Source organism: Merops nubicus, unplaced genomic scaffold, assembly GCF_000691845.1.
Source record: "Merops nubicus isolate BGI_N331 unplaced genomic scaffold, ASM69184v1 scaffold32108, whole genome shotgun sequence".
Lineage (NCBI taxonomy): Eukaryota > Metazoa > Chordata > Aves > Coraciiformes > Meropidae > Merops > Merops nubicus.
The window spans coordinates 30,192-49,291 of record NW_008628290.1 but is presented as its reverse complement, the minus strand read 5'-3'; the positions used below and the strand labels follow the sequence as shown (position 1 = coordinate 49,291).

Here is a 19,100-nt window from a genome sequence, read left to right as displayed (position 1 = left end):
CATGCTTATCCCTGATTTTCTTGTTTTTCTTTCAACCATTTCAGGGCCCTGCAGGAGTCATTAAATCAAAACTTCATGCTGATTGTCACCCATCGAGAAGTCCAGCGGGAGTACAACCTCAGCTTCTCAGGAAGCAGTACCATTCAGGAGGTAAGTGCTGCTTCACAGCTGAAGAAGAAATGTAGCTCATTATAGCTAATGCTGGCTCTGTTAAGGAGGCTTTACCTGGTCTTGGTGGCAATTCATTTATTTTATTAAGTCTTTTTTTTTTTAGTTTAATCAACTGGATCATCAAGATTGCTGTATTTTGATTAAAGAACTTGGCCTAAGAAAGCTTATCTTTTAAATTATAAAGAATTTTTTCTTTTTTTTTTGCATTGTAATACCAAAATATACAGTGTTTATTGTGCTATTCTGGAGAGATAAGGAAAGGCAGCTATTCAGATGACATTTTATCTTTAAGCCCCTTGAAGCTTCCTCTGTCTTTTCTGCTTTTAGCCAGCTCTATGTCCATTTTGAAGGCACCTCTACCATTACTGGTTGCTGTCTTAGTGCTGTAATTCTTACTACCTTGGTAGTCAAATGGTTTTGTGAATAATGGACGTCCCTGCTGTTTCATAGAACAGCCAGCAAGGGGTGATATTGTAGTGAACTTCATCAGAATTAAGTCCTGTAGGAACAAATATCTCTAATATGACTGAACACTGAATTTAGAACAAGCAGTCCTTGCATATTTTTTAAACTCCGTTCTAGAGCCAAAGGTGGTTGTCTGGTGCTCCGTGGTATATCTGATGCCACATGGTTTGGATGTTATTTTCCATATAACCCACTAACTTCTGGGAATATGACAAACAATCCAGAAATGCGAATCTTCAAAATTCACATTACAAAATATTAAGATTAAATGTTTGCTTTTCAGATTAAATGTATGTTTGCTGTTGGTCTGACACTTCTCTCAGTCTTTTATGGTTGAACAGATTTTATTTGAGTTTTTCATGTCACATGCTGACATTGTAGAAAGAATTATTTTAAGTTCCATAATATTAGGTATAGGAGCAATATCTCATACAATGAAAAATAATCATTAACTGTTTTGATCGTGAATCCTATCACTCTTAAGTTCTAAATTCTTATCTTTCCCCTGTGTGAAAGCCTATTTACCTTTATAAACCTATTATAGTAAGTTTTAGGTTTTTTAAAAAAATAATATAAACAAACAAACATATTTGCATTAGTTTGATTTTTGAGGGGCCAAGCTCTGACTCTTTACAATTAAAAAGAATTCGAATATTTATGGAAATAAATGGTTGAAATATTTGGTTTTAATTTTAAAATGGTGATATCCTAAAAGAAAACACATACAAAAATATACATATATGTGTATTGTCTGTTTGTTTTTTATCTATCCTATATCAATTACTACTTTGTTCATGGGTCTTACCCAGCTTAAAGGAACCAGAAGGCTGTGTGACAGTGCATGGGAATCTAGGCTGCCTTTATCTACACTGAAGTTTTCTTCTTTGTTGGTCATGGCAGGTTACAGTCAACATGTTAACATATGAAGCTGATGTAATTTAAAAGTCAGTTAGGGTCTTCCTCATTAAACAAAATAAAAAGAACCTCAACCCTACCACCAGCACGAGCATCAAACCTTCCTTTGCCTTTCTGCTTTGTATCTAAGTATTACATCAAATAGAGTGTATAAAAATTATGAAGACCATTTCAGAGGCTAAAATGAAAAAAGAACTCCAGACTTCCTTGTGCAGCTGGTGCTGAATAGGTGAACAAGACTCTGTCTGTGCAGAGTCTTGTGGAAATCACTGGGGACTTGGCTGAAGTAAAAGGGTTGCTGAACATTTGTCAAATTATAGAAAACAGGCACTGTTTCATATGCTGACACCCTACTGGAGTTTTAATTTTTTTTTTCCTTTTAGTATAGCCTGAGCACAGTAACAAGTGATCGATGAAATGTAGTTAGTCTGTGTGATTTGGAGGAATGAGAGATATCTTCCATTCTCTTCTTTCCCTTGTCTCTCTTCTCTCCAGTGACTGTTAGATAGATAGGTGAATATATATAATTTTTTTTTGTTGTTTTTCTCACCCTCTTGTTCAGACTTTAGCAAATGAATAGTTTACTTTCTGTCTGGTATATTTTTGTAATCATGGAAAAGCTCTATGTGTGTTGCCGTTGCCAGCCACAAGAGGGCAGGAAGGACTATTCAATTATTACCTAAAAATGCCGTTCAGTGTTTTCAAATTAGCTTCTGGTATATTAACAAAAAGGAGTATAATGGCCAAGTTATTGTTTGATTTACAGATAATTGGCATATTGCAGGGAGGAGACTTAATTTCACCCTTTTAAATTAAACAGGGAGATTTAAAAAGACATAAAATATTCATTAATGTTCAGTGATTATAAAGCAGTGGCATATATTTATTCTACCTTTATTACTGTTTCGATGGGAAAATACTGCAAATATTTCAGAAATCGACTTGGCCATACTGACAAGTTGAAATGTTTAAGCAGTGTTAATGCAATCTACTCACACGTTATATCCTATGCAGAAAGATTCAAAATGACTACATCAATTATTAAAAGAAATATTTAAAATTCTATAAGTGTTCTACTGCTTGCCACAGTTGGGTGCAACTGTCTCTCCAGGGGTAGTTAAGTTTGGTGTTGTTATTAGTACTGTGAATTTTAAAGAATAGTGTTTTTTTTCTCAAAAAAAAAAACCAAAACCACACCAAAACCCCAGCCCCGCCACCCTTTCAAAACCGTCATTAATATTTTGCAACGGATTAAGTGCAAAAAGCAGTGAGCTCTCAGCTGTGCTTTCCTCTTAAACTATTGCTTCAATTCTCTGTTGCTTTTTTCTTATTGTTTAGAATGCATGTTTAATAGTAAACGGTATTTGGATGAATTGTTATTTCAAATAAATCTTGGTGTTTAATGGGGAAACAATCTGACAGAAAATTCTGAGAGAAGCCTGAAGCGGCAGTGTTCGTGCCTGCTTCCACGATTTCTTGCCTTTCAATTCAGTAGTTGGATTTTGGTTGTTACTTGAAAAAGTTTTTTTTCAAATTTACAAAAGAAATTTTAAACATGTTGTATCTACATCTTTATCTGTTTATGTATTAAGATTTATTTTCTCGGTTTAAAAATAAAAGTTGTGTTCAGTTAAATGGATGTGGGATTATGAGCCTATAGAGAATCTCCAGAAATGAAATAAAAAATCAAACCAAACTTTTGCAAAATTCTGGATATTGGATTTTTTTGTGTATGTGACTTAGGCAGAGAATTTGTTAACTTTGAAAGTTAATGATAACATGTCAGTCTAAATTGCAAATTAATCTGTGTCACAGGTTTCTGATATCTGTTTGTTCTTGTAAAATTGCAGTATTAAATTAATTCTGGTCAGATACTGTTCTGGGAAATCTGATGGTTACTTTTTTCCATGACCCACATTTTAAACTGGAAATTAGTAGATTTTGTACCAGTTTGGAGACTGTAGATGAATGAATTTCTGATGTATCATATGGTTAAATCAAGATAATTCTAACAAATTTAATTTCTGATACTTAGAAGACTAAAAGAAGATTTCTGTCTGAATACTTGCTCTTTGTTCTGCTAAGATAATTTTTAGAGGCTATCCATAATTGGAGTGAGAGAATTTTTAGCTTTTGATTTGAGAAGCTATGTGCTAAATTATTACAAGGTAATTTATTTAAAGGTAAACTATTACAATGTGGTATTGCCACATTCAACATAATTTGTTTTTCTGTGTTCCTATTAACTTGCTCTTACTTAGAAATTAACGTTTCTACTATTTCTCATTTTTGCAAATTGTAGTTGTATTATTTGATGGAAATGAAGGACAACCCCTTACAAAGGAGGTGATATTTAAATGTTTCATGGATAGCAAGCTTGTGTTCTCATCCTAGAGCAGACTAATTTGTGAAAAATTTCTGAATTTGAGTTCTTGTCACAGTAGCATGCTCCACACTTTTTCTGGTTTTAGTCAGTGACATAGGGGGTGAAAAAAAAGTTATCAAACTGTATAACTCTGTTGAAAACAAGAAGTTTGCATTTTTCTCTTTTACTGCTGCTGTACCCTTTGGAGCCTTTTTGTGGTTCCTGCGTGGAGGATTACAGAAGTATCCAGTGTACACAAGCTGTGGCTGCTGCAGGGTGGACAAGTTAAATATGCAGAAACCTCAGGCCTCTTGTAAATTGGTGATTTTATTTTGTAACTGCTGGAGATTCTAGCTGAGAAGACTAGGTAAAGCATGTACCACAGGGCACTATAATTCCTAGTAAAATATAAAATCTGTGCAAACAATGCAAAGATGAATCCCTAAATACTGTCTGCTTCTGCATAGCTGCATCTGCTCTTTATTCTGCTCCTTTAGCCAATAACCTAATCAGAGGGTAGCTGTTTAGCATCCCTGTCACCTGCAGTAGGTAATATATTTGTTCTTTGTTCCCTATAGACTCACTGGCTAAGGTGGAATACGAAAAGCAATGTATCCAATAGCTCTCCAGGCAGGAGGAGGAACTATTCGTGCATACAGCTCCTTGGCCTGAGATAAACTATAAATTCTGTGTTGACAGACCCTAATGACAGTTTGAAGTCCTTTGTGCTGAAATTTTAAAAACTTTTTTGATAAGTGGATGAAATGAAAAAACGTACAAACCCACCGTTTTAAAAGCCTAAATAAATGTAATATATAAATATAGGTAAACAGATTAATTACCTTCAGCAGGCAGAAAAATAATCCAGCTGAAGGTCTTATACCTTTTTCAGACCCCATTTTTAGTATCTGTACAAAATATTCTCAAGCCCATTGTTGAGTGAGATTGCCCACAATAAGGGTCAGACACTGGCATGGGGACACAAAATGTGTTTGTAAATAATGTGCTTCTTTTTCATGTTGTAGCTAAGCAATTGCAGTAAAATATATTTGCCAGAGATCAGAATATGGATAGATCCAAATATGGAACATAAGTTAACAGCTTCAGAAACAGTTGTATTATATTCTGAGGTCTTTTTACTTGCTTTAAAATTGTCAAAAACTATTCTTATGCTAATAAAAATCTTTTTAGTGTTTAATAAGAGGTACACAAACATTCTACACTATTGTTCAATTATTCTCTTAGTATCAGAGAAGCTGGTAAAATACGTGGTTGCTATACTGATTGTACGCACGAGACGTATATTCTTTTTGTGAAATTTTAACATTTTGCTTGCTTTTTAAAGAAATCTGTTACGTAAAAATTATATTCAATTTATAGTGAGTGATAACGACAGTATACATAATTTAAACATCACTGTGATAGTCTCAGTGTTCTACAGTGGTAAATGAGTACCAGCTAGCCAGCTAGGTTTTGACTTTTTAAAAACAAGGAAAGAAAAAAAAAATATTTTTATAAAGCTAACTCAACTTCTTGATGTGGTTTTTTTTTTTCATTTCTTTTAAAGAAAACCAGCAAATTGCTAAACTAAAATGTATTTGCTGAAACAAATCCTTGGTAAACTTTTTGTAAATGGTCATGTGTTAGGAATTATATGAAAAGGAAGTTCCTTGGGAAATAAAGAGAAAATACCTTTTATGTACCTGTTCAAAAGTGATAGCTTTATTAGGCACTTAAAATATCTTAATATCTGACTGTAGAGATCTGTTTCGAAGGGATCGCACTGATAAAGGTATATAACTATTATTGCTGTTTCTGCTGCATAAAAAGAAAAAGATAAAGGAAGGGCACTCTTCTACTTCTTTATTAATTATGGAGCTTAATATATTCTTGACAGAATATATTTCATAACCTGTAATTTGGTTTTGGTGGGTTTGGATGTGCATATCATTAAAGAAACGATCTTCAGTTATCAAAAACTAGTAAACATGGACATTTTTATATGCAAGAAAAGGCAGAGAGTAAATAATTGCACTGGTGACCAATACTGTAATAATCCTGTTTTACAATATGCACTTGACAGGTTGTAATAGTGCTAATTGAAGAGACTAATTCACACTTGCTTCATTCTATTCAAAGGCAAAATCAGCAGCTTGTTTTGCTTTTGACCAGATGGTCCTGATGAACACCTACTGTGCACTTTAAGTGCTTTACTAGAATTACAAAGGCTGGGGGCTGCATCCGACTCAAAATGATTTGAGAAGAGAAAAAAACCTCACTGCTCAATGGATTTGGTGCAACTAAATTAATTCTAGTGGACCCATTACACATTGAGCCCCCTTTTCAAAGTGCTGAGCCTCCTCGTTTGTTCTGTAGCAATGAGAAAGTGAAAGGCAGATTACTGCAAACAGAAATAAAAAAAAAAGTGCTGTGAAAAGGAGAAAAGAGGCCTTGAAGCCTTTTCATATCATTTGGGTTTTTCAAGTGCGTTATTTTTGGGGAGGGTGGATGTATGAAAAGCCAATTGGAGTTTTTTTTGTTTTAAAGTGCGCTATTTAAGTACTATGAATATAAAAGCAAGAGCAACAGTTGACTGAGTTTACTGTGGTAAAGCTTTGTGTCCAAGGATGAATCAAATTCATTATAGTCAATGCTTTGTATTTTCATATGAATGTAGGGTTAGTTTCACAAGACTGTGTCTGTTTAGGATAATTATAATTTAATATTTTCCTTTCATAAAGTTATCACTGTAGATATCTAAAATTTGCTGAAAGCAAGGGTTTTTTTCTCGAATAAATTTAGAAGTGCCCAGAAGAGTTTAAAACTCCAAAGGAACACGTTTGATTTCCAAGGGAAGGTGAGGCATGTTCCAATAGCATCGAAGCACAGATTATTATAACTAATTAGAAGTCATACATCTGTTAGCTTTCGATTTGTCAGTGCCTGTAGTTTTGTGTGTATGTTTCTATCTCCCTTCTTCCTTTCGTTCTCAGTCTCTAGTACACTCCATCCGTAAGTGTAGTTAGATTGGAGAGAAGCTCTCCAAGGATAAGGATCAATTTATTTGAATTTGAAAGTAATGAGGAGTCATTGTTATAATTTTGGTTATAGGTTCAGCTCTGTAAATGCTCAGTCATGTGAGTTGTCCTTATTTTGGAAGTAATCATGTTGAATTGAATGGCTTTGCTCATGTAATTTAAGGATGCTAAGGATTTTGGGGATCAAGACCTAATTTAAAACCCTGAATTTTTTTAGAAATTGCAATTAAAACCGTTGCTTGTTATTCTGATTTTGAATATTTGCTATGTTTTACTTTCGGGGTGGAGAATTTTTATGCTAGGCTTCTATCATAATGCTAGCTATTAAAAAGGTGTTAGCATGAAATGGCAAGAAAACCTAAGCAGCTTTATGAACATATTAAACAGCTATGTCCCTAGTTCCTGTGCTATTTAAAGTGGGAAAGCACTGCCCTGTAGCTCAATAGCACAGCACTGCCATCTGTATAAATTACATAAAGTTGAATCAAAAATGAAAAATTCAAGTTAGCATTTTTTGCAATTAAATTAATTTACAGCTTGTAAATTAAAGTGTACTAGAGCATGTTTTAACCTTTATATCCTGTGCTAACTATAATATGAACACTTCTATTTTTGCATGATATACACTTATATAAAAAAAAAAATCATTGAATTGCTGATTTGTTTTCAAACAATGAAATTTGTACTTGTGCAAATTATAGTAGGCACAGTGTTCTCTCATGTTTTCTCATCAAACAACCCAATTATACTTATAAATAGTGAGGTGCTAATGAACTGTTGTTCTGGAAAAGTTGTTGTTTGTGTTGTGTTTTTTTGTTTGTTTGGGTTTAACTTGAGTAAGAAAAGAAACACTTCACAATTTTGGAGTGCTTGCTTGGTGAGAAACTATTTGAAAATATTGTACATATGTAAATCATGTTGGTGCTATCACTTTTAAATACACAACAGAAGCTAATCTGAAACCCCCATAAGTTGATATGGAGAGCAGCTAGATTCTTGGCATTGTAAATTGCTCACTTAATTTGGAACTCATTATTTACTTCTATTCATTGTGTTATAGAAGTTTTTTTTCACAAGGAGTTTATATTTCAGTTTAAAGTTTATTAGTGCCTTCATTTAATAGAATGGGAAAGTTTTAGGATAGTTGAGGTGATGAGGATATTTAATGTAGTAGTCTGGAGACACGACTCGGAAAGGGCAACAGTATCTTAGCAGCAGTGTAATGATAGTGCTGCTCTACATCCCTTTGTAATTACTATGCAAAGAAAATAGTTGCCGTTTCAAATGTGAATTAATAAGGTTTGTCTCTGTCGAGTCCATAACATCTTAGTGAAACAGTGCTCTACCTCTTTAGTAAATCTGTTTCTTAAGATTTTTCAGATACGTTCCTGTGTAAAACACGAGCTTAGGAAGTTCTGCTTTTGATTTTGTACTAAGAATCATGGGCATAAATTGAAGAGCCTTGCACTCATTTAAAGGATAAAACAGCCTCGTAATCGCCCTCAAGAAATCCCTGTTACTGTTTTTAAAAAGGGTTATAGAAGCTCTTGGCAAACATTTGCAATAAGTGGCAAAATTTATGCCTTGCTTTGTGATAGTGGCGTGACCAGACAGTGGGGTATAGGATTGTTTTAAGGTTTTTACAGCTGCAGGCAAAAAGCATCTGTTCCTAGAAAAGCCTTCATTGTTTAATTTTGACACTGACTTTTCCATGCTGCTTGTACCAGACTCTGGATTAGGTGCCACTAAGATAAAATTTGTTTTAAGTTGTTCCCAAATGCAGCTGTCACTATACATGGCCTTGTAGCTTAGGCAAAGTAGACATAATCAAAATAAGCGTTTTTGTACAAGGTCGTCTCGGTAGGCTGAAAAAGCTCAGAGCAGGATTTTTGACAATATTGTATCTTGTGAGTAGCTAGGCTATTAGCTTTCATGTTTGTTTAGTAATTCTCGTGATCACTAACGTATATGACTGCCTCAGAAGCAATGAAAGAGAGATATTTTTTTAAAAATGGCACTGTTTTTCTTTTACATATACTTTATATTCAGTTTATTTTGATTGAGCAGTTACTGCGATATTCAACAACACGAATGCACTCTGTGTATGTGTTTGTATCTCTGTATCTCTACAATGAAATGGAATGATTTAGAAAAATGAGGGAAAACTGACATTTTTGAAAGAACTTCCGTTTCTTCCCTTCAAAGTTTCCAGTGAATTAAAAATGAAAGAGCACTTTATTTTATGTATCCCAGAGTTGTGTTAATTCCTACCCAGCTGGTCTAAAATGATTGATACAAAGCCAAATTTGTGACTGCCTGCATTACAAAGTCTGTAATTTGCTAATGAATTATGATAATAATCTTTCATCATACATGAAAGATTTAGACAAACAATTTACTAACTATATATTTTGATCACAATTTTTGGGTTTGTACCAAGCCTCAAATCTATTTTATTTTTGCCCTGTCTAGGTTAGCAGGTCAAAGTGAACTTACTTGTACCTTGTTTTGAAAGCAGTAATGCTGGAAGGTATATGGGGATGATGGTGGACAGCAGAAACGATACAAGCTTGTAGTGTAAAGCTTTATATTTAAAGTATGTAGAAATCAAACCACCTAATTTCCAACTAGAGAAGCATCAGAGTAGGAATGGCACAAGAAGTTGTTCGAGACCTGAATCTACTTTTGTAGGGACACTGAAGTAAAAGAAAACAGGGTGGAGATACTTGTCAAGTTAAATCTTCTCTGAGTATGGGAGAGGCAAACTATTTAAAGCGTAGCTAGTCATAGGAGTGAACTAGGCTTTAAAAGGATGGGAAAGCAAGCCAAGTCCTCCAGAAAAGGGGGAGCTGCCATGAGATCCTGCCAGCCCAAGCGAAATTTGTGGTAACCTGCATATCACATCAGCAAACTCTTGATCTTGAACACTTTAAGGACAATGTTCACTGTAGGACATGAGAACAGTGTAAGCAAGTGTCTTCCTATATGAAACCTGATCATTTTTGGTCTGCTCAGGGAGCAGATCGTCTACCTTCTGGCCAAAGGTTACTTCCTAGTTCTGCGGAACTTTCTTCTCTATTGGATATTTTACTTTTCCAATAGTGAGGGACACAGGAAAAAGGCTGTTTTGCAAATAGCCTCAGTAATTTTTCAGCTCCTCTTGAGCTCAGTTTAGTGGATTTAAGTAGATGTAACTTTGTTGTCCACCCTAGAAATATGACCGAACAACAAAAAAAAACCACAAGTAAAACCCCAAGCCCCCCTTGGGTTACCTATAGAAACTCTCTGACTGTGCCATGTTCAGCCTAGAATATTGTTCATGTTGATTCTTTGGGGATGATGCTTTTGGAATTAAGAGGATTTCATACAACAGTAGAAACTTTTGAGACATCATTAATTTGTCTGTATCAATTTGGAGTGAGGAGGTGGTTGCAAACAACAGAGATTCAGTGTACAAAGTCCCTGACTCTCACCACTCTTCTTCCTCCCCAGGAAGGTGATGTTACGTAGGGCATCTATTATCTAGTAGCTTTCTTGAAAATAATGGTGTTACTGTCCTTTGAGAGTGCAGAATAATATCTCAAGACTTTCACAATATTGGAAACAGATAAGCGATAAAAGAAAAAAGGAAAGAGGAGCACAAAGAACAGGGATTTTATTTTTTCTGTTTTTCTACAATTTGCCTCTAAGGAAGCGAGAGCCTTGTCCTACAAATATGTACTTACAGAACGGCAGTAAGTCTAGCTGCCTGGTATCATGTGGCATTCCCTTCCATCAAGGCAAATAAGAAAGGAATAATGAATCCTAAAAACTGAGGTAATTCCAGTCACTTCACTCTTGGTCTCAAGGCAAAATGCAGCACCCCAAATGTCTCTGCAGTTTCTTGAAGAAACAGACGCAAAGGTTTTATATTGTTGCTCATTTCTGATGACAGGCTACCTTTTCTTGAACTCAGCAATTCTAAAACAGTAGCTCTTACTTAAGAAACATTGTGAGCTATGTTTGTGTCCCCTCATTAGTTTCTCTCTAACTGGAAGCTGAATTTCAGTTCAGCATACTTCCTCAGTGTCTTGCATAAACTCCTCGTGCACTTACCCACAAAAAGGTCCTACAAAAACAAAAGGACAAGAAAGGAAAAAAAAAACCAAGAAGGACTTATTCCTGAATAATTCAAAAGTGGAGAGTGTAAGAAATGCTTAGCTTAATACAGGGAGTGGTTCACGTGCTGACGTTTTAACTTATAACTGTCTCACCCACTCTGCTTAAAAGGTCTTGGCTCTTTTTTATTCTATGCATTGACTTTGGGCTGGCAAAAAAAAAGACTAGACTGCAGCTGAGAACTATGATCACAGGGCAGCCTAGGCCAGGACTAAGACAAAAAAAATGGAGAAGCTCTGATGTTCTCAAAAAGCAGCAACAGAGCAGTGGAAGAGGATGTTTTTTTTTGTAGTAAAAAACAATAAAGTGAAACTTCTCTCCCTGATACAAAAGGTAAACTGTCTAGCCAGGCAAGTCCATGTTAATATTTCAAGGTTGGGTTTTCTGAGGCCAATGAAAAATATGGAACTTCTCTAGAGCATTCTGTGAGCTCTGGAGGGGATGAAAGTACTAGAGAGTAGGTGGAATGAGAGTAGTAGTCTGAGATTAAATTTGAATTGCCAGGAAGATGTCTTTACTTTCCTCCTTAAATCTTCGCACAGAACACTGAGTTGCAGTTCACAGCTATGTCTGTATAAGCAATAGGAGGTCTGCAGAGAAAACCATTTGGTGGGGAGGAGCTAACATCCATGCTGTTTATGTTTCTGGCTTTCTACTAGTGACCATTTCTGGTCTGGTTCTGTGGATTGAATGTTTCTAAGTGATTGAAATTTAAAAATTGTGCATCTTCAGTTTTAGTTTGATCTTAATAGTATTTGATTTGCATTCTTTAAGATTGTTCCATCATGCAAGCCTAAGTACAGTAAGTTGGCCCAGTAGAAGACTCAAGTTGAGGAGTGTGTTTTGGAAGTGAAATACTAATGCAATTCCATCCTACAAGGACTGGTTCTGCATCAGTCCTCTGGTGCAAAACAGTATTTTCAGATATTACACCACAGGGAAAACCTCCTCCATTTTAGAAGAAACTGTCATTTATTTAATAATTCTGTAAAGAGAGGTGGTCAAATTTGTTCTTGAAGGGGAAGAAATAAATGAAAGATGACGTGAAAAGTTCACCCTCTGAGTGTTTTCAGCTCTCTGAAAAGCAGTCATACAAGGAATCAACATGAGCAGTAAGACAAGCCCTTTGATTACCCAAAAAGGGTAGAGTTTTTTTTAGCGTTGTGTTTAACTCAATTTTTTTTCTTAGGAAAGTTTGAAGTGTGGAACAATAAAACTTGGAGATTAATGTTTCTTCTGAAACAGAAATGCAAACTGCTTGAAGTAGAGGATTGTTTTAGTGTGCAGCCTGAAAGAAGCATCTGTTGTCTCAAGACACTGGTATCAGAAGGGAACTGCAAATCCAATTTCAGTTCTCAGTTTGTGTGTTTTGCTTTATGTCAGTTTATAGGTTGGATCTAAGATAATTTAGTTTTAACTTAGAAAATTTGACAGTCACCATCTAGATTTTCTTCTCTGCAGGTCATTTTGCTTGTTGCCTTTTTTTTTTCTCTTCTTTTTTCTGTTTCTTTTATTCTATATTAGTCCACATACCTGTTTTCTTTTCCACTGCTCTCTCCTTCCTGCTCTTTATCTTCTTGTTTATTGACTCTTTTGCAGTTTTTAATGAAAAACTTCTAAGAATTTCTTCATTGCTGCTTGTTTTAAAAATAGCAAGATGATTTATCCGACTTAACTTTTCTATATACAGTTTCCTCCTTACCGTGTAGAAAAACACTAAACCAGAAGCTTTAAAATCATTATGCGTTTAATACTTATTTTCTGCAATGCAATGTGCTAATATGTTGAATTACACTTGAAAACTGTCCTCATGTGGAAGAAAATTCCTGAGTACAATGCTTGCACATTAGCTTTTCAGAGACTGAATTTTCACTGATTATTATATGAATATCAAATGGATTTTTTGTCAATTGTGTTTTTATTCTTCATGTTAATTTCCATAATTCAATAAACCCACACTTAGGTGTGGAACACCTAGGATTTAGAAAACAGGTGTTTTTCCATTTTTGCTGTCTCTTTGTTGGTCTAAGTTTTATACACTGAATATGCAAAGCTATGAGTATCCTTTTAGTTCAGAGGAGGAGCTGTTAGTACAGATCTGTAAAACAGTTGTTTTATTAACTTCTTCACAGGAGAAAAACAGACAGAATAGCTGAACGTGTAATGAGCAGCTTGTGATGCTATAACTTGTTAAAAAACCATTGATGCAGTATAGCTGAGCAAACTGTTTCAGTGTGTGCATATACAGTAGGTATTTCTCTCCAAATTAATATTTGCATTTGAAATACGTGTGTAGTGCAAATACATGAGAAGTATATAACAATTAATAATATTTTGTGTTTGATGTTTACATATTATGTGCTCTGCATTTTAATTCTTAATGTTATCTGCTTCTTTAATCATCTTGAATTAGTGTTCCAAATGTATTGATTCAAAGGGATTTATTACTTAGTTATTAAGGTTTGGTAGGGATTTTTATCCTTGAAACAGTTTGGGTTTGGTCAGTATTTAGTTTGTGTTTTTTGAGGTGTCTCAGACCATTTTAAAAGTTCTGTGTCAAATTCCATTATTGTTTATGAGTTGTAGTGATGAAGAAAACTTCGAGAACACATTGCTGATTTAATAGTGTTTTCCACCTTAGAAATGCTTTGTGCAAAAACATTACTGGTTTTAAAATAAAGGTGTATTTCTAATCTGACTTAGTTAAACCAACATGAACTCTTGTGTGAATATTCTTATTTATCTTAAGGGCAGCTTCTCTGCCTTAACATAAGCAAGGAAGAATTAGATGAAATTATAGCCAAGTAAGGCTTGTCTTTGGTGACAAAAAGAATAATTTCAACCTGTATTGGTTGATACATGACAAACAATATCCTTTGTATTTACAAAAATAAAGACAAAATCCTTTGTATTTACAAAACACCTCATCATATACATGCATCTGGTAGAGGGCAAAACTTTGGTTTCTCTCAAGAGTCCCATCTTCACTATGCAAGTTAAGCAGAAACTACAAGTCTATACTAGAACAGCCATACTGGTTGTAAAGTACTGAGGTACCACCAAATACTGTAATGCCAGATGTGGAACATGCAGTGAACCTCATAAGCATGCCCTGCTATCAGTGCTCCTACCTTTTTAGTCTAATGAGCTTGAAGTTTTCCCTCTAAAGTGGCACATACTCAAGTGTATAAGTAAAGATATTGATTTGAGGACCTTTTACAGTTTCCCTCAATTTTGTGTAACAAAATATTATTACCTTTTATAGTTAAAACAAAAAAAAGGCATGTTCTTCAGGGTATTTAAAGGCTCCTCCTGGATTTCTTTCCATGATGACTTTCTTGTTCAGCCAAAAGGAGTCCTTTGGCTTTGGTTGATTTAATAGACAAAAAAAAAATGCTTCTCAGACTTTTTAAAAGCTCTTTCACAATTCCTTGCTTTTTTTTTTTCTTCCCATTCATGAATCATGATTAACTTAGGGCAGTGCAGTTGGAATAAGGAAAAAAAGCCAGTTGTACTCTCTTTTTTGACTGCTTGGCAATTCAAACGTAGTGTTACGTATAGTAAGTTCTAGTAATTTCTACTAGAAAGTTTAGTGTTCATATCCATTATGAATAAAATCTTTTTTACACTTTTGATTTCTGTTAATGTACTATCCATGTTGAAATGAGACTTGGATAATTTTTCTTTTTAGTTCTTTGTTCAGTTTAGTGAGAAATGCCACTGCTATTGAATAAATGTGAAAATACTGCATCATGAGGTTCATGGTGTTTTGGAGGAGTTCACTGTGCAGCAGTTGGTCCGTAATCTTAGGGAATGGGATAAGACATGTGGAGCAGTGTTTATGTAAAGTAAAATTAGGTGTATTCTCCAAATGCACCTTAAGATAGCTTATTTTTCTTGTTATTTTATAAAAAATTAAAGACCTTGTAACATTATAAATTTAGGGCTAATTCTGCATTCCTCTCTGCTTGCACAGGTCGGATGTTGCTTACCCAAAATTATCTCTGACCTCTGGGAGTTGTGTCCTGCCACCCTTGGAAATGTTGCCCCAGAGCTTGAGGGTGGGAGAGGGAGAAGGAGAGATTGAGCAGTTTTCAGCAGCTGTTTACCCTTAGAATTCTGTTTTAGATCCTAGCTGTGAGTCAATGCCATTTTATAGCTGTATTTAACTCCCTGTCATCCTGCTCCCCTCTTCTTCCCCATGTGCTGCTTTGAAGGCAGCCCCTGGGGTCAGCAGCAGCCTGACTTCTGCAGGAGCATGCTTGGAAAGGGAGCCCAAGAAGCAGTGCAGAAGAAGTCAGGCAGACCTCTCAGTGGCTTTTTCCCACCCCCAAGTGTTGATTTTGGTCACAAAAGTTAAGTGTTTCTGTAAAATTAACTTCTTGGTATTATTCCACCATGTAGCTTCAATGTCAAATTTACGCAGCAGACAAGTCAAAGCAAGAATGTTTTTTTTCTAAGTGCTGCTAACAGCAAGTCTCAGCCTGGGATCTCAGAAAATCCCTGTCTTCATTCTGGCTAGCAGCTAATAGGAAACAATAAAGATTTAGGGTTGAGAATTTAATTGGCACTGCTGTTGATGCCGGAAGGACAACTGCACACAGTTTACTCTTGTGAAGCTTTATTGATTCTTTTTTAAAAGGAAAACTCTGATGAAAGTAAAAAGAGGCATTTAATTTGCAAGTATTTCTACACAGTTTTTATTATGAATTTTTTTTTTCTATCGTCCATTCCTGCACAATAAACATGCCCTAAGATCTGCTTCAGAGGCAGACACTGAAAAAAGTATAAGGTTGTAATTTCTACTTTCAGCTTCTTCATTTGGATGATATTGGAGCTTTCTTACAGGTTGCATTTACTTCTTCCCAAGGCTAATGTCTGATGTGCATTTTTAAGTATTTTTAAGGTAATGTGACATTAGCATATCCTCAAAATCTCCATCCCAGATTCTACTCTTTTAATGACCTGTTCCCAAGGATCAGATCTGAATATCACTCTTGAGGAGTTGGTGGTGGGAAAAGAAGCTTCCTTTTGTTTTTCTGACATTACCTGTATACCAAAGTCTAGAAACAGCATCTTTTTTGTCTCTTAGGCAAATGATGTTTTGAATTTCAGTGAGTAACTGCTGATATTTCTTCCATCATAGATTGATTCTATGCTTTCAAAGTCTGCAGCAAGGTCAAAGATATGCAACAGAACAAACTGCAGATGCCTTTGAATGCCTTCCTGCTCCCATGGCTTCCTTGCAAGCTGTGGTAGACATCTCAGGGTATCATCACTGGCAATGCCACCATAGATGGGCTAATATTCAATAGTATCTCAAGCTCTACCTCCAAAAGAGTTTTGAAGATTTTGGAAAGGAGTGACCTATTTCCTCTCCAGTCTGGTCAGTCCATTTTCTCTGTACCTTTGGTGACAGATTACACACATTTCTGGTCTGGAAGACACCTGTCTGTGTGACACCATTACCAGCAGCTCTTAGGGGTTTTTTTGTTGGCTTGCTGCCACCCCTGCAACCTTTTTTCCTGCTGCTTTTCAGTAATTCATTTTCACAAGACATTTGCAGGCAAGCCTTTCTGGGTCTTCTAATGCACCGGGCTTTACTAACAGCCTCTTATTTCAAGGCAGGAAGATTTTACAGAAACTCTTCCAAATGTCTAAAATGGATATAAGATGAGAATACTTATTCTCATCTGAATGCTTTTATTTTTGCATTTATGTGGAGGGATTTGATATTATTGATCTGGTTTCAGTGCTTAAGGAAGTCAGCCTGTGCCAGATTTCCTTCTCTGTACATTGCAGTTCATTTCTTGCCCAAGAAATGGGCAAGAATCTTTGACTCTGAGTGTGCTGGGACTGCTATTCATGCATGTGTTACTTGGAAACACAAAACTACAACATAAATTCACCAAATTTATTGTCAGCAGTCATGCCATCCTTGTGAGGGCTGTCTGTGCCTTGTCTGGTGATTGGTGGCTAAGTGACAGGTCGTTCGCCCAGGTAGGATCATGAGCTCTTTACAGAATGTTTTTCAGCTGCTGAAGCCTAACCGTACCCCAATGTCACTGTGGTGTTCACACATTAACGAGGACCTTCGGGGACTGGAGTTCTCTTTCAGAAAGCATTTGACTTTCAGAAGGACCCATTCCCTTCTGGTGCATCTGTTTGAGAGTCCAGAGATCATGTACCCAATTGATTTGGAACATTTATGACAAATGAGACCTTGGAGGATATCCTCAAAACTTTCCAAGTTGTGATTGCCAAGGGTGATCTTTTATTTCCAGAAACAACGTAAAAAGCGCTAATGAATCTATTCTAGACCTTACATCTCTTTAGCTCTCCTGTTATGTGCATTCTTGATCCATTGATTGTGCCTCTAATTAATTTCCAAGTGTTCTCACATCGATTATGAAAGAGGTGATTATGATTTCACTGTCCTGTTTGAAACAATTTTAGATCCAGGGCATACTCTCTCTCCGGGTGAATGACCAGCAAAATCTCCCAGTCCTTTCTTCAGGGTTCTGGCTTGTTCTTGCTGGACTGTAACAGATCTGTCTTCCCCATCTCAAATCCCACGTTGTACGTGGATGCTTTCAGGGTTAGGGGGTGCTTGCTCGTCTCCATTAGTGGATGTTCTTCATAATAGGTAGAAGTAGTCTGAGGAGACTCAACAGAACAGAGCTGAATGACCTGGGTTTTGGTAGAATTCTAGATCTTTGACTTTCATGGAAACCTGCTCCCAAGGGATATTTGATTATTTTAAAGTGCAGAACTGAGCACTCTAACCTTCTGAGGAAGGTTAGTGCTCAGAGCAGAACTTCTGTGTTGCTATTAAGTAACTGTCAATTCTGGTTGGAGGTTTCCGTTGCCATTGTTGCAGTGAGAGAAATAGTTTGAAGTATATGAAAAATAAAGACCGGTATAACTCTCTTGTTGTTATAATGGAATAATAAAAAAGACTGCACAGGAGCATTTCATTACTCTTTTGTTTTCAAGCACTTAAAAGTAAAACAGAGCTGAAAATATTTCTTCGGGACATACTGAAATACCTCCTTAGATCTTTCTTTTTATTGTCTGTTGAGGTGATAATTCTGTAACAGGAATGAAAGTGAGGATAATTTTTGCTTTGATTTGTAGAAATGTGTTAATTTGAGCTGAATAGAGCTTTTCTGATCTTAATATTTGTTATTTGTGAGTATTGCTTTGTAATACATAGTTTCTAGTTTTATTTTAGAGAAAAAGTAATTCTGATGGGAATACAATTCTGTGCCACATTGGGAAATTTTTGGAGAAATGAGTAGCTGAATTTTTAATAACCTGCAGTTTAAGTGATTTTTTTCATTAAATGGAATACTGTTCACTTCTTATATAATAGCTATAGAGTTGTGTGTCGAGCTAAGACTGAAAAACACAGAGAAAATCGTATGTATGTTTAAATAATTAAGTTAACCTTTATTCAAATCTCTCTGTTTCAGTGAGATGACAAGTTTGCACAGTAGAAGAGTGAAAATGGTCAGAGTAGCTTCATATTAGCTCTTTTCCTGAAGTGGTCATTAAATTTTCTGTTGTTGTTCTGCAGCGTATGAATGGTCAGCTTTGTAAAGACTGGAGTCTACACAGAGGTAACTCCTTGTAGGGTTTTGATTGAACACTAAGGAAATTACACTTGGTTGTATATTCAAGAAATATTGACCTCTGCCTTCATGAAACCATTTTGGGATTTCATCAGTATGGTTTTTGTGTTACTTCAGCTACACCTATTCTATAAGGTGGGGAATGTTGAAGACACAATGAATAAATTCTTGTTGCAGTGAGAGAGACTTAGTTGTACACTCCTCTTAGCAGAACAAGATAATGTATTTTTCTTTTAAGATCTTGGAATTTCAAAGGAGAATGTGATTTTGGTATTGTCTACTACTTAAGTTTTTAATTTAACCAGTCCAGTTCTGGAAGCAAGCTCAGTTCAGGAAGAATGCCTGAACTATGAG

General features: G+C 35.6%; 1 protein-coding gene across 1 annotated transcript in view; it reads left to right on the top strand.

The window, feature by feature from the left end:
• LOC103778993 (FAS-associated factor 1-like) overlaps positions 1 to 19,100 on the top strand; it is a gene marked incomplete at its 3' end in the record, with an annotated part of 68,761 nt that overhangs the window by 34,316 nt on the left and 15,345 nt on the right. The window contains exon 7 of the mRNA XM_008946611.1: positions 45 to 150. Within this exon, the coding sequence (XP_008944859.1) occupies positions 45 to 150 (106 nt within the window). The remainder of the gene's footprint in view (positions 1 to 44; positions 151 to 19,100) is intronic.